We start from the raw sequence: 16661 nt of genomic DNA, 5'->3' as shown, positions 1-16661 counted from the left end.
AAAAGTCAATACAGCAAACTTTAGAGTACAAAGATAAACCTAAGACCTGTTTACAAAAGTAGAAGGCATGCTAAACAGTGAAGTTAATACAATATTAGAAAGATGTGGAGCAGGGAAAGACCCTGTCCTGAAGTAGGAGCTGAAAGAGTTACAGGAACTGTGGTCAGAGGAATTTAATAATCCCCAAATTGGTCCAGTCTGAACAGGAGACAAAAAGGGTTCTAGGAACTACAAACATCCCTCTGGTCAGAAAGGGACTAATAATGTTGTAAATATATGCCAACAACTGGCATATCCACCAGATGCACTTTTGGAGAAAGTTCAGCTGATTTTCAGGTCCTAAATAAGTAACCACAAACGCCCACACATAAATACCAATTCCTTCCTGGTGCTACACATCTTTATATGGCTTCATACATTAAAAACACATCCATTTATGACTGTACTATCAAGTCAGAGAAAGAAAGATGAGCCTGGATGAGTATGAAGTTGTTTCAGTTACTGTACAGTTTAGTTAAATCATATTCAAATGTTCAGCCTTTGTGATTAATTGTGAACCAAATGTAATTGCATATATAGTAATACTGATATAAAAGCTTGTATTTTTAACACTAGAACAGCCCACACCGTTTAACGCTTTCCATCCTTCTTATAGCTGAATTAGTTTTCCATACAGTATATTATTCTGCAGCTCTTTACATCAATAGGTAACATTAGACAATCAGGGGAATGCTAGTCTGGATCAACCACGGTTCAAAACAGAGTTTACAATTTACACTCCCTGTCTTGTTAGGAAATGTTACACCAGCCTTTCTTTTCTGCTTCCTCTCTGGCCTCTTTCTCAAACTTTTCCGCCAACTGTTTAAAATGCTCTTTCAGAACTCTTACATGCTCTTCCTTTAATTGTTGAATCATCTTCTGCTGCTTCTTCTCTTTTCTCTTTTCCATCTCCTTCCTTTCCTCCTCCCTTCTTGTCTCCCACTCTTTCCTCTCCTCCTCTTTTCTCTTTTCCATCTCCTTCCTTTCCTTCTCCCCTCTTGTCTCCCACTCTTTTCTCTCCACCTCTTTTTTCTCTATCCACTCCTTCTCTATATCCAGCTTTCTCTTGTCCAAATCTATTTTTAGCATCGCCATCGCCATCTCCATCTCCATTTTCCTCTCATTTTCCCTCTTCAAATCAAGAACATCATGTTCTACCCTTTTTCTCTCTCTTCTCTCTTTCTCAATTTCAGCCTGGAATTTCTCTGTAATGTTTTTGATTATTTCTTCATATTCAGCTCGTAGTTTCCTCTCCAGTTCTTTTCTCTCTTTGTGTATTAGCTCCTCTTTCTCTTTCAGGATGCGTTGTTTCTCCTCTTTGATTACCCTTTCTGCCTCTTGGAACATCTCATTGGTGTAGTGGCTTCCTCCGTTCTTCTGGACTATGGTTCTGATCTTCTTAAGCAGCTCGGTGACCTGCGAGTGATTCTCCAGATCATTATTAAAGACATGGTACTGACCATTGCACCTGGCCACAAGTTCCTGCAGGTCTGGGCTGTCCTTTAAAAACTCCTCAATAGTGGTGTTTTTAAGAAGGTCACCATGAGTAAAGAGAACCATGCTGTATTTGTCTGCATCCTGGCCAAACATTTCTCTGATCTTCTGCACCGTCTGCTTTTCCTCTTCTGTGAATCTGCCCAGCATGACGACAACCAGGAAGACATGGGGTCCAGGAGAAGAATAGGAGATGCACTGGATTATGTCTTTATGTGTTTTATCCTGGGCCCACCTGGTGTCAAAGAGACCTGGGGTGTCAATAACAGCAACCTTTTGTCCATCCACTTCAGCATTGCCCTTAGAGCACTCATCAGTCATAGACGTGGCGCTGAACTTTGATTCAAAGCAGTTATGCCCAAGAATGGTGTTTCCTGTGGCACTCTTCCCAATTCCAGTCTTCCCCACCATCACAATCCTCAGTTCTTCATCATTTCGTAGAATAGCTTCTGTTTGAAATGATGAAGAATATAACATTAGAAGTTATCATTTAAGCATTTGTAAGTTTTCACAAATAGCCATCTGTGTCGATGGGAGACTTCTCCCCTGAAATACAACCCTCGTAGGTCACGCAGCAATTACGATACATTTTTTTGGTTTATTGTGAGGCAGGGCCCTGTATTGGCTGTATGTATTGTCTGTATGTACATGTAGTTATGACAGGAGCAAAGCAGGAAGGGATTTAGACCCAGAATGTCCAATAAGGGTGGGCTGGAGTGGACATGGATTAGTCAAACAAACTCAGGTGACCACTGTTCATGTCCCATTTGGAGAGCACAGTAAAAAGCAAGTTTTTTTTCAAACTTAACATTAACGTTAGTAACCTTCAGGAAGTGAAGTAACATCTGATTTTAACCCAAAACTAAATATTTTTCTTTTTTAAAGATTATTTTTGGGAATTTGTAGGCCTTTATTCAACAGGACAGCTGAAGACATGAAAGGAGAGAGAGGGGGGAATGACATGCAGCCAGGTCGGAGTCAGCCCACTGCGTTGAGGATTAAACCTTTTTACATGGGCGCCCACTTTACCAACTGAGTTATCCAGGCGCCCAAACTATGTATTTTTCTAAACATAATTAAGTGGTTTCGTTGCCTAAACCGAACCAAACTGTGACTGTTTTAAAAACACTAACAAGTTTAAAACCGCCACCGTTACATTTTCTGGTTTAAATATGAGGACAGAAAACACCCCTGTGGGTCGGATTAAGGGGAGGTGGGGGCAAACGGCCAGTATTTTCGTATGTTTTGGACGTGGCATCATGACTTTGCGTAAACATACACACCAACTTTCTTAAGCCAAGTGGCGTGTTATCTGTACGCATTTTCAGCTATCCGCGTGTATGTCTACACTGTATAGAGCGGACGTAAACACACGCCCACTTATCGCGAGAGGAACGTGTTATCATGAGAAGAAAGCTACGGTTGAGTTTAGGAAAAGAAAAACAGAGTTGGCTTTAGTAAAAGAAGAAAGCGACGGTTGGGTTTAGGAAACGCCACACGCGGGACACGATCCCCGGTCTTCTCGGTGAAAGTCCTGTATTGTTTGACCCATCCTCCCCCCCCCCGATCAACCTCCCTACATGGATTTTCGTCTTTTTATACTACTCGCTACGGCATAAATTCACACCCAATCGCAAGGTAATGTAAGTCAAAGGAGGCCAAACGGCGTTGATAAAAACGCTAAAAAGCGAGTATGCGTCTTGATAACACGTCAATAATGGTATACGAATTGCCGTGTCATACATACGCCATTTCATGAGATCAGTCTGGTTTTGGAGGGCTTGTTGGTTTTCCAACACTATTTTGTCAAGTGGAAAGAAATGGCGAAAAAATAATGCTAATAATAAATAGGGGTGGGCGATATATATCGTTTACGATAATATCGTCATTGTTGTGTTAACAATGTGCAAATTGACATTATCGAGTATTTAAATTACTTAAAAAAAAACACTTCAAAACACGTATTGGAACGCTACACATTCACTCATGTCAACAAAGATGGCGGCGCGAGATTGTGCAGCGGCTACTAGCTCTCCTGTCGGCGTTTATACAAGTACAGCCACACTGAACTAATCAATATAGGACTACGATACAACACAGCTGTTACGAGAGCCTTCCAGGCGGCTCATAACATCCCGGAGGACACAGCCTGACCGGGCGCTGCGTGGGTTGTTGTCCGCATCTAGCACGCCGAGCTAGCTACCGGCAGGATGAGAAAATAACTCCGACAAGACCAGAGGCGGAGGACTGCATTTTTGTGCAGAATGAATGGACCAACCGCAGGATCGTTGTCCAGCACGGCTCACCTGACCTGGAGCCCTGTCGGTAATATACAGGCCATTTTATTTACCACGAAAACAGCACACTGCTGGCTACATAGCCCCCGATGCTAACGTTAGCACAAGTTTGGCTCACTGCTTACCATAGTGAACAAACTCCAGCGCGATCACCTGGAGGGGATACATATTATAGCAGGGGACTTTTACAAGGCGTCCTTAAAGGTCCCATGACATGGTGCTCTTTGGATGCTTTTCTATAGACCTTAGTGGTCCCCTAATACTGTATCTGAAGTCTCTTTTATATAGACCTTAGTGGTCCCCTAATACTGTATCTGAAGTTTCTTTTATATAGACCTTAATGGTCCCCTAATACTGTATCTGAAGTCTCTTTTATATAGACCTTAATGGTCCCCTAATACTGTATCTGAAGTCTCTTTTATATAGACCTTAGTGGTCCCCTAATACTGTATCTGAAGTCTCTTTTATATAGACCTTAATGGTCCCCTAATACTGTATCTGAAGTCTCTTTTATATAGACCTTAATGGTCCCCTAATACTGTATCTGAAGTCTCTTTTATATAGACCTTAGTGGTCCCCTAATACTGTATCTGAAGTCTCTTTTATATAGACCTTAGTGGTCCCCTAATACTGTATCTTAAGTCTCTTTCCCGAAATTCAGCCTTGGTGCAGAATTACAGCCACTAGAGCCAGTCCCACAATGAGCTTTCCTTAGGATGTGCCATTTCTGTGTCTGTAGCTATTGAGGAAGAGAGAGGGGGGGGGGGGGGCAAGGTGGAGGGTGGAGGTGTGGCCTTGACCAACTGCCACTTTGCTCGTTTGAAAGCCATGATGTCTCTCTCTCTCTCATGGGTTGGCCAAATTCTCTGGGTGGGCAAAGCAGAGAAAGGGGAGGTAACTTTGCTTGTTATGACCTCATAACAAGCAAGATTCCTGATTGGTCCATCTGAGCTTTCATTTTCTCAAAGGCAGAGCAGGATACCCAGGGCTCGGTTTACACCTATCACCATTTCTAGCTACTGGGGGACCATAGACAGGCTGGGGGAACTCATATTAATGTTAAAAAACCTCATTAAGTGAAATTTCCATGCCATGGGACCTTTAAAGTCTGTACTCCCCAGCTTTTTCCAGCATGCAGCTTGTGCTACTAGTTGGAAGAACACACCAGACCATGTATACTCTAACATAGCATACAGAACTGCGCCTCTACCTCACCTGGGCCAGTCAGGTCACATCCAACTATTTCTGATCCCAGCATAAATCCCGGTCAGAAAGACTATACAGCCAAGTAGAAGGACTATCAAAACCTGGCCTGACCCAGCCCTATCCCAGCTCCAGAACTGCCTCCAATAAGGACATGGTTGAGTGCAATACGTTACAGAACAGAGCCCTTTATTATTATGATTTAATCCTGCTTGTATGCTGCACAATTTACATTACAGCAGAGGTGTAGAACTGAAAGTATAGTATTTGTATTTTGTCTTTAAATTGTTTTTACTTGAATGCTTACATTTTAAAGAAAATAAATAAGAATTGTTTTCATTCAACATTGTGCCCATTATTATAATCAGTGATTAAGTAACTCAGACTTTTAAAAACACAATTTTAAAGGATATCGTCTAATTATCGTTATCGTCAAAATCTGCAAAAATATCGAGATATTTTTAGTCCATATCGCCCACCCCTAATAATAAAACAGGTTGAATATCCAACTGTGTCATTTGCCAGTTTTTATTTTTCAATAAGTAATTTAAAAGCTGACACTGATTCTTTAGCCTTCTTCAGCAAAGGAGTTCAAGATCTGAGGGGTACAGACCAGGTCCCCTTTAGTCCTGATCCAGGACTTACAGTAGGAACAGCCCGCAGAGCCCTGCCTGATGATCTGAGGCTGCACTTTTACTGCGGGAGCCGTAAGAGCCGAGCAAAATACAAGGCTGCCCGTCATGGTTGAAGCCGTGGGCAGAGCTGTCGGAACTCAGATTGTGACTATGAACACCATTGGCCACAAATTGGATACCATCTTGGAGAGACTGTCAGCTCTGGACAGGCTGGACAACATCATGGAGAAACTCACGGCTTTGGCAAGGAAATTTGATCGATACGGAGACCGGAGGGGACATTTCAGAAGAGACTGACTAACTGCGGCTCCTGGCCCTAAGACAAAACAAATTCCAATCCTATGTTTTCGGCTCCCTGAACCAGCACTGGCCTTGGCCGAGGCCGGTGTTGAATAATCACTCCCCCTGGTAGCACTGCAGCGAGGCACACTCTTGCGTTCCTTACCCGATTCCCACAGACACCTGCTGATTGTTGACTCGGACTGGGTCCTGTTCAAGGTTGACTCCATGGCAACCGGCTGTGTATCGCTATGACAATTGTGCGGACTGAGACAACGAGATTACAGGGCCAGACGTAGTTTGACTACTCAGGCCTACACACACACAAACCCTTACATATATACAGATTGTACCCCCAGTCAGGCGGGCGGGTCTGTGACCAGCGCCTTGCATGGCTGCAGGACCAGATGGTTGCTTGCCTGTGCTGGACTACCTCCACCCCAACACTCCCCTCCCCCATTGTGTGTCTTGTATTGGTTATGTGCTTATGTTGCTGAGGTGTTTTTTTCCTGTTCCCACACTGTACCCCTATCAGGGGCATAGTCTGGGAGTTGCCTTGTTCTCCTCCCCTCTCCTCATGTCATGCTGTATTTTCTTAATACCCTGTCTTCCTGGCCTGTCTACCCCATTGTCACATTGTATGTTTGTATATGTATGGTCAGGGTGATGTTTGTACCTTGTAAAGCGCTTTGTGATTTGTATCTGTGAAATGCGCTCTATAAATAAACTTTACTTACTTACTTACTTACTCTTACTCATCGGTGAACATCAAATTAATCCATGTAATACTTTAAAGCTAATTAGGAAAATCTTAAAATCAATTCTCAAACTCGCTGGTCACCAGTGAAGACAGGGCTGATATAATTTTGTCTTTTAGTTTTCTTAAATTGAAGCAATCCTGAAAGAAATGGCTTTTTGTCCATGAATACAGTGAATTACAATAATTGAACTGAGATATGTCTACATTCAGCTGCTACGTTATCTAAGGAACTCGTGTTGTTTGTTTCCAGACATTAAAACATGATGCAAACAGTTGTTGTCATGGTTTGTGGTTTGTGAAGTTATTGAAGTTAACTATCAGTTAGTGGTGTTGGGGAAAAACTATCTTTGTTAATTTTAACATTGGAAACTGCTTCCTGCTACGTCCATCCAATTGGGGGAATTACTGGAATTGTTGGGGCTTTGTAAATTAGAGTGTGGTCTAGACCTACTCTATCTGTAAAGTGTCTCGAGATAACTCTTGTTATGATTTGATACTATAAATAAAATTGAATTGAATTGAAACGCAATTTTTAAATATTATTGTATATATCTGCTGTCAATCTACCGTTACCAGAGCTGTATAGTAACGAAGTAGAACTACTTCACTACTCTACTTAAGTACAGAAAGGCTGTATCTGTACTCTACTGGATTGTTATTTTTTTCTCCCACTTCCACTTTTACTTGAGTACATATTTTCGATGAATGAAATACTTTTACACCGATAAATTTGTATTACTATTTAGTTAGTCGTTACTGTTGTGAATTCCTCACGCTACGGAGACTGTGTAGGTTACAGTGTGTGTAGTTACGGCTACGTTGGTTACGTAATTTACGTAAGATATCCCCGAGATCGTGTCGTGTTTCTTTTCATTATGGTTGCCTGTTCAGACGTCAGAGACAATGTAAGTTTGTACTTTTTCTATTTAGCTGTTGTTACAGCAGATTAAACTAGTCCTGAGTTTTTTCAGTCTGCAGTGAGTCCTGAATGTTAACCGTTTAACTCTGTGATGTGAAGCTGCTAGTTTATCTATATGTTGCTAGCTTGTGTTGAAGTTAAAAAAGTTAAACATTGGTGATGTTTTAGAGCAATATACTTTTAGGTTAAAAATGTAACCTAGTTTATGTAAACTGCTGTGAGACTGAGTGACACTGAAGCTGAGCCAAAAATGATTGTTTCAATACTGATTAGCATTCGACCGCCTCATCTCAACCCTAGCTGCTAAAGAATTAATTAAGTCATGTCTGTTATTTAGCATAGAGGTAGAGGCTCTAGAAGACCTATTGTTTAAAACAGCTTTGCGAGCCATCCCTTGTTGGGCCAGACTTGATTAGGACAAAGAATTAGTATTCCTGTAGTTTGGAAACAATTGACACCGACTTGGTAGGATCCTGTGACCGGGTGTCAAGACACATGGATTGGGAACTAACACCTTTTCTTTTGACAGACATCTGACCAATAGGGAAAGATTTAATTTGAGGAACCACCCTCAACTTCTTTGGGATACATTTGGGATACTGAGAAAGATTCAAGACTGTTTTTATGTGACTCCATGAAGGAGGAGCATAATTCAGTCCGCTGTAAGCTACAGTGTACCATTTGCTTTCTGTCATGTCATTTTCATTCTGTTTTATTAAATCTTTTGTTTAACTTTCAATTGTACCAAGCTTTTCTTCTTCTTCAGAAATCAAACGAACACGTCGTTTAGTAATTTCTTAACACTTGCTAACTTTCCTGTTCATCACACATGTTACTAGCTAGTGTGTGATAAATTTTTTGGGGGCTTTAATCGTTACTGTGCTGAAGAGGATGTTCAGTTTACTTGCACATTGTGATAATTGTACATTTTATTTCAGTATTTGTTAATATTTGTTATTTTTAATATAATATATTTATTGTTAATTCCTTTGGCTACAGTCGAAGTGTCCTTTAGGCTAAACATTTGAAATAATATAAACAATATGATATTCAAACTTTTGACTGCTTTCTTTAATAACTAAATAACACAATACTTGTACTTTTACTTGCAGTTCTTGAGTAGTAAATTTTAAAATTAACTACTTGCAATACTTCAGTACAAAACATGTTAAATACTTTGGTACTTCTACTTAAGTGTTGTGCTTAAAGAGCACTTCAACTTCTACTCAAGTCACTTTTTTGATAGAGCACATGTACATTTACTCAAGTATGGGTCTCTAGTACTTTATACACGTCTGACCGTTAGCCATGTGCTTGTTCATATAATCTGAAACACTGACAAATACCCAAATTCAATCACTTCATAAAAGCATGACACAAGCATGTGCATCACTTTTTACTGTTCCCTGGAAACAGTTTTTGCCTGTGCTAGTTGCAGCGCATTTCTGTATTTCTTTTTTATTTATTTTTATCAGCATGATTTTTTTTCTAAATGCTGCACGTGTGTTGTAGAATTCATTGATTTTTTTCTTAATTTCCAGTGTGTTGAGCTCTCTGGGCCACCTAAGTTTAGGCTTGATTTCAACATATTACATAACGGGATCTGAAATACAAAGGTCGAGAGAGCCTTGTTACACTACAGGTCACACAGATGTGAGTGTTCACTCTACCAGTCAGCGTGATTCATTTAATAGTTTTAAACTACAACAATCAAAAAATAAACATGCCGTATAAGCCCAAATGCTCTGTAAGGCAACCCTACAGTTTTTTTTTTGTCAGATTAGATAAAATAAGGGGATGTCTGTTAATATAGTGTACAATAGAGATACACCGATTGACCGGCCAGTGACCGGAATCGGCCGATTTTCACGTGCTCGGCCATGACCGGTGACTGGCCGGTCAGTCTGACTTATGCCGATTTTATGCCGGTCAAATGCACTCGGGCGCCGCATGATTAACATCGCGCAAGATAAGCGCACCGTCGCTCAATCAGCTGTTCATGAAATGTTATAAAGTTGTAATTATACACTGCTCTGCAGAGCAGTCTGCTCTACTGATCTCTCTCTCTCTCCCCTCTGAGGCTCAATAAGTGGAACATGAAAACCGCGGGTCCCGTGAAATATGACAGCTACAGTTTATTGGAAAATAGCGTTGGGCACACTGACTTTGATGAATTTTTGCTGTTGATCAGACCCCAGATGAGACAAGCTAACGTTAGTAAACGCTGCGGTGATGGTCCCTCTGCCTCTGACTCTGCAATAGACGCTGTGTTTAAAAAAAAAAAAAAAAAGACGCTGTATTCCTCCAACCCGCTGTATTAACGTTACTGTTTAAAACGCTTTCCAGGTTAGTGGGGGTGCATATACCACTCCACACCAACATTAAAAACGTAGTAATCTTCCCTTAGCGTTTAGTTTGTTGCTAAACTGTGTGTGTGAAATGAGTGGTGACGTTTATGTTTTCAGGTAACGTTACTGTTGACGTTCAAACAGGCCTGCGTGTGTGTTTTGAGAAATATCTTTATACTGCAAGGCTATATTTATTATATTAAGTTGGTTATTGGATGTGAAAAGAAGGAAATGGTTCTAACATTGCTCTTTAGATCTGTGTGAATTTCCCACACCAGGAGTTATTTATATAGTTATATTTTATAGTGATCCATTATCTGTTCAAAAAATGTTCTATGCAAAATGTAAAATGTTCTATTTAAGAAAAGATAGAAAATAAATATTTGTGTGTGCTGTAAAGTGGTTAGAAAAAATTAAATTGGAATCGGCTAAAATCGGTATCGGCAGGTCAAACTCAAAGAAAATCGGAAATCGGAATCGGCCTAGAAAGTTGTAATCGGTGCATCTCTAGTGTACAATGTTTTCATGAGATACAGGTGGTTAGGTCTCTCTCCCGTGCCTGCCTGATACCCACCTTGTGTATGAACAATATGTGGGTAAATACTTAAAGTTTACAATTACATACATGTGTTAGTTATACAGTTAGTGATCTCACTCCTCATTTCCACCAGATGCGTAACGGCTGCGGACCGGCTCCGCTGCGTGTCTGCTGCGTGCTCCGCCGTCCCACCAGGTCCGGATTTGTTGTGGCCATGACTGACAGCTGTAGTCACGAGGAACCACAAGTTCTCGCGAATTCACATAGAAAGGAACCACAATACCAACAACAGTTAGTTTCCATCCAGAGGAGTAGAGGGGGAACAGCTCTGTGCTGTGTTTTCAAGCTGTAGTGAAATATGATCCGCCGTGAGCACGGTGTATTTTATTTAGAAAATTAACCAGATGTTTTATTTTGCTTCTATGCTCGACTTCCTGTCCCGCACTATCTGCCGTGTGTTGAATTGCTGCGGAGCTCTCCGGCGTCCGGCAAAAATAGAAGCTCTGCGTATCTGCTGCGGAGGGCTGCAGACAGCCGGAGCTGGGACGCAGTCGGAACGCATCCGCTCTGCAACCAGTGGAAATGCACACACTGACTTTAATGGAAACCTAATGACTCCACTGCCGTTACGCATCTGGTGGAAATCCACGGTCAGCCACTGCACAGCCAAGACAAGTTTTTTAACAGTGTGGTGGAATTTCCAGCTTACAAATTTATGCTGTATAAATTGAGACAGTGGTACCCCAGGTCTCATTCAGGTCCGTGTCCAACATATCAACTCTCTGATTCCATAGCTGTATGATAAGACAGTGATGCCTTAAGGGCTCCCATTCCACCAAGGTAAGTAAGTAAGTAAGTACATTTTATTTATACAGCGCTTTTCACAGACAAGGTCACAAAGTGCTTTACAATGTGCATAGACAATAAAACATGGTAAAAATAGTCAATAAAATAAGATACAAGTACAACAGTATCAATTTTCAAATAAATAAAAGACATAGGCTACCCAAAAGCTAGCCTGAACAAGTGAGTCTTCACTTGTCCCTTAAAACAATCCACATTCTCCGCAAACCTAATGCTAGTAGGTAAAGCATTCCAGAGTCTGGGCGCCATAGCCAAGGTCAGAGGAGGAAGTTAACACATACTGACATTAATACACACACATCTACTATTGCAGTATGGTCAGACTGACATTGTTTTTTGGTCTGTGCTGCGGTGTTTGGGTTAATGATTTAGGCTAGCATGTGTGTTCACGGCGCTTGTAATATCTTTGTTTACACTGAAGGTTTAGCTAAACTTCACACCTCCAGCTTGAGTTTAAATATACCTTCAGGAAGACAGGTATTTTAGAAATTGGGATGACACTACATAACTACTGTACATCGTGGCTAAATTGTTCTGGCTAATCCCAATTCTTGATCAAGATTTCATTTAATGCTTCTGTGTAAGAAACTTTAAGTCAAAGAACAATATAATAATAATAATAATAAAGAATTAATACAAATATAAATACAATCACAAAAATGTTAACAATAGTAAAATAGAATATAAACATGATTAACCGTGCATTTGCGCGGCACTCAGACACCACAAACCGTCATCAATGAAAAGGGAACTCCCGCCGAGTTCAACGATACCTCACACAAGACTCTACGTCATACGGTTCATTAGCTGTGAAAGGGGGCGTGGCTGAGATGAATGATACCTCACACAAGACTCTACCTTAAATTGGTCAATCATGTATGAAAGGGGGCGTGGCTTAAACATAGGGGGCTCTGGTGTCAGCACATTACTTGGGAACTGCTATGCTTTGCCATCAACACTGTGCTTCCCATCAGTGGGAGGGGAAACATAAACAAGAACTGACCGTGACGATAAAAGAACTTTTATTACCATTAGTAATAAAAGGGGGCGTGGCTTGAACATAGGGGGTGGGCCAAACCATCACCAATGAAGAAGGAAGTCTCTGCTGAGTTCAATGATACCTCATACAAGGGTATTCCTTAAACGGTTCAAATGTTATGAAAGGGGGCGTGGCTTATGCATAGGGGGCGGGCCAAACCATCACCAATAAAGAAGAAAAGTTTTTCTTTTAACAAGTTTTCATCTTTAACATCTTAAGATGGCACAGACCGAGTTTGAAGTTGATTGGATGAAATCTCTAGGAGGAGTTCGTTAAAGTACGAGTGGAAATGGCCAAAATCGCACAAATTTCGAACTTTGAAATCAAAATGGCGGACTTCCTGTTGCGTTTAGGGTATGGCTCTAATGAAGTTTTTTGTACATCTTGACATGTTACATATGTGTACCAAGTTTCGTGAGTCTACGTTAAACGCACTGCAGGGGCTACATTTTTTTAACTTTCTAGGGGGCGCTAGCGAGCCATTTTTGTGCGCCTATTCCCGAAACCCTTAAAATACGTACATTTTCACCAGACTTGATGCGACCGCCAAATTTGGTGAGTTTTTGAATATGTTAAGCCCCTCAAAAAGCCAATTCATTTGACGTGAAAAAGAATAGAAAGAAAGAAAGAAAGAAAGAATTAAAGCTGCGAGCAGCGATGGATGGGCCCTCGCGCCTCTGCGCGCGTCGGGGTTACCGGCGGACGCCGCTCCTTGCGACCGTGCATTCGCGCGGCACTCAGACGCCGCAAATCGTCAACAATGAAAAGGGAACTCCCCGCCGAGTTCAACGATACCTCACACAAGACTCTACGTCATACGGTTCATTAGCTGTGAAAGGGGGCGTGGCTAAAGCATAGGGGGCGGGTACAACCATTACCAATTAAAAATAAAGCCTCTGCTGAGATGAATGATACCTCACACAAGACTCTACCCTAAATGGGTCAGCATGTATGAAAGGGGGCGTGGCTTAAACATAGGGGACGGGTCCAACCATCACCAATGAAGAAGGAAGTCTCTGCTGAGTTCAATGATACCTCACACAAGGGTATACCTTAAACGGTTCAAATGTTATGAAAGGGGCGTGGCTTATGCATAGGGGCAGGCCAAACCATCACCAATAAAGAAGGAACTCTCTGCTGAGTTCAATGACACCTCACACAAGACTCTACCTTAAACGGTTCAAATGCTATGAAAGGGGCGTGGCCTGAGTAAGTGGGCATGGTCATATTATAGGGGCGGCTCAGTATCACACGTAGACCACACATTCTGAGTTTCATGCAAATCGGATGATGTTTGTCATATAAGGCACATTTCATGTTGCCAGCGGGGGCGCTATGACCAAAAGTCAATTTTGGCCTGTAGGTGTCCTCAGGCCTGGACCCTCGTCAATTGTGAGAAATTTCGGCAGAATACGACAACGTACACTCAAGTTACAACAACTTCTTTGTTCATCGCTAAACACTCAAAATGGCATACGCCCACACGTCTGACGAAAAGTTTTTCTTTAATAACTTTTCATCGTTAAAATGTTGGGATGGTACAGACCAAGTTTGAAGTCCATCGGATGAAATCTGTAGGAGGAGTTTGTTAAAGTATAGCACCTTGACTTTTAGGCCTACTTCCTGTTGCCACTAGGGGGCGCTATGACTTTAAGTAAATATCGGCCTTTATTTGTCCTCAGGGTTAGACTCGTATAAATCCTGAAAAGTTTTGAGGTAATCGGACAACGTACACTCGAGTTACACCCACTTCCTGTTTCGGCGGCGAAACGCACAAAATGGCCGCCCCGCCACGGCCACGCCCTGTGACGAAAGGTTTTTCTTTTAACAACTTTTCATCTTTAACATCTTAAGATGGCACAGACCGAGTTTGAAGTTGATCGGATGAAATCTCTAGGAGAAGTTCGTTAAAAATACGACATGTGGAAATGGCCAAAATCGCACTAATTTCGAACTCTGAAATCAAAATGGCGGAGTCTACGTTTCGTGAGTCTACGTTAAACGCACTGCAGGGGCTACATTTTTTTAACTTTCTAGGGGGCGCTAGCGAGCCATTTTTGTGCGCCTATTCCCGAAACCCTTAAAATACGTACATTTTCACCAGACTTGATGCGACCGCCAAATTTGGTGAGTTTTTGAATATGTTAAGCCCCTCAAAAAGCCAATTCATTTGACGTGAAAAAGAATAGAAAGAAAGAAAGAAAGAAAGAATTAAAGCTGCGAGCAGCGATGGATGGGCCCTCGCGCCTCTGCGCGGCCGGGGGTTACCGGGCGGACGCCGCTCCTTGCGACCGTGCATTCGCGGCACTCAGACGCCGCAAATCGTCAACAATGAAAAGGGAACTCCCCGCCGAGTTCAACGATACCTCACACAAGACTCTACGTCATACGGTTCATTAGCTGTGAAAGGGGGCGTGGCTAAAGCATAGGGGGCGGGTACAACCATTACCAATTAAAAATAAAGCCTCTGCTGAGATGAATGATACCTCACACAAGACTCTACCCTAAATGGGTCAGCATGTATGAAAGGGGGCGTGGCTTAAACATAGGGGACGGGTCCAACCATCACCAATGAAGAAGGAAGTCTCTGCTGAGTTCAATGATACCTCACACAAGGGTATACCTTAAACGGTTCAAATGTTATGAAAGGGGGCGTGGCTTATGCATAGGGGGCGGGCCAAACCATCACCAATAAAGAAGGAACTCTCTGCTGAGTTCAATGACACCTCACACAAGACTCTACCTTAAACGGTTCAAATGCTATGAAAGGGGGCGTGGCCTGAGTAAGTGGGCATGGTCATATTATAGGGGCCGGCTCAGTATCACACGTAGACCACACATTCTGAGTTTCATGCAAATCGGATGATGTTTGTCATATAAGGCACATTTCATGTTGCCAGCGGGGGGCGCTATGACCAAAAGTCAATTTTGGCCTGTAGGTGTCCTCAGGCCTGGACCCTCGTCAATTGTGAGAAATTTCGGGCAGATACGACAACGTACACTCAAGTTACAACAACTTCTTTGTTCATCGCTAAACACTCAAAATGGCCGCCACGCCCACACCGTCTGACGAAAAGTTTTTCTTTAATAACTTTTCATCGTTAAGGTGTTGGGATGGTACAGACCAAGTTTGAAGTCCATCGGATGAAATCTGTAGGAGGAGTTTGTTAAAGTATAGCACCTTGACTTTTAGGCCTACTTCCTGTTGCCACTAGGGGGCGCTATGACTTTAAGTAAATATCGGCCTTTATTTGTCCTCAGGGTTAGACTCGTATAAATCCTGAAAAGTTTTGAGGTAATCGGACAACGTACACTCGAGTTACACCCACTTCCTGTTTCGGCGGCGAAACGCACAAAATGGCCGCCCCGCCACGGCCACGCCCTGTGACGAAAGGTTTTTCTTTTAACAACTTTTCATCTTTAACATCTTAAGATGGCACAGACCGAGTTTGAAGTTGATCGGATGAAATCTCTAGGAGAAGTTCGTTAAAGTACGACATGTGGAAATGGCCAAAATCGCACTAATTTCGAACTCTGAAATCAAAATGGCGGAGTCTACGTTTCGTGAGTCTACGTTAAACGCACTGCAGGGGCTACATTTTTTTAACTTTCTAGGGGGCGCTAGCGAGCCATTTTTGTGCGCCTATTCCCGAAACCCTTAAAATACGTACATTTTCACCAGACTTGATGCGGCCGCCAAATTTGGTGAGTTTTTGAATATATTAAGCCCCTCAAAAAGCCAATTCATTTGACGGGAAAATAATAGAAAGAAAAATAATAGAAAGAAAAATAATAGAAAGAAAAATAATAATTCCTTCAGTTTCAATAGGGCCTTCGCCGCTGTCGGCGCTCAGGCCCTAAATATATTGATGTCATGACTTACCACAGTTGAAGTTGTTTGCCATGTTCGGGTTTCAGAGTAGAGTCGATACTGCCGCTGAAGTAAAAGTCTTTCTTGTGCTGCACCTCCTTTATATGGCTTCGTGCATTAAACCACATCCATTTATGATTGCACTGTTGAGTCAGAGAAATAAAGACAATCCTGGATGTGTAAGAAGTTGGTTCAGTTACTGTACAGTGTAGTTAAATCATATTCAACCCTTTAGATTTAGCCTTAGAGATTAAATGTGAACCATAATGTAATTGTATTTATAGTATATAGTAATATATAAAAAGCCTGTCTTTTTAAGTGTCTTCAGGGCATTTTACAAAAAACTAATACTTTGATATTTTCAAGATCTCTGTG

At 41.8% G+C, this 16661-nt stretch overlaps 1 protein-coding gene across 1 annotated transcript; it reads right to left on the bottom strand.

Moving 5' to 3' along the window:
• Positions 1 to 173: 173 nt before the first annotated feature.
• Positions 174 to 16320, bottom strand: LOC114560996 (GTPase IMAP family member 4-like). The gene is made up of 3 exons (XM_028586627.1): positions 16299 to 16320; positions 1049 to 1982; positions 174 to 198 (listed from the first exon to the last, which is right to left on the bottom strand). Exons 1-3 carry the CDS (start codon positions 16318 to 16320, stop codon positions 174 to 176), a joined length of 981 nt encoding a protein of 326 aa, XP_028442428.1.
• Positions 16321 to 16661: the final 341 nt, after the last annotated feature.

This window comes from Perca flavescens, chromosome 9 (assembly GCF_004354835.1).
Source record: "Perca flavescens isolate YP-PL-M2 chromosome 9, PFLA_1.0, whole genome shotgun sequence".
NCBI lineage: Eukaryota > Metazoa > Chordata > Actinopteri > Perciformes > Percidae > Perca > Perca flavescens.
Note: the sequence above shows the minus strand (reverse complement) of the source record. Positions and strands in the feature narration are given on the sequence as shown.

What these genes read in the sequence shown, in the direction of transcription:
- LOC114560996 (XM_028586627.1), bottom strand. Translation starts at nt 16,320, where the DNA reads ATGGCAAACAACTTCAACTGTG. An exon ending in GGCAAACAACTTCAACTGTG is followed by an intron (nt 1,983 to 16,298) that starts GTAAGTCATGAC and finishes CATTTCAAACAG; the next exon opens with AAGCTATTCTACGAAATGAT. An exon ending in AAAGAGGTGGAGAGAAAAGA is followed by an intron (nt 199 to 1,048) that starts GTGGGAGACAAG and finishes TCTCCTGTTCAG; the next exon opens with ACTGGACCAATTTGGGGATT.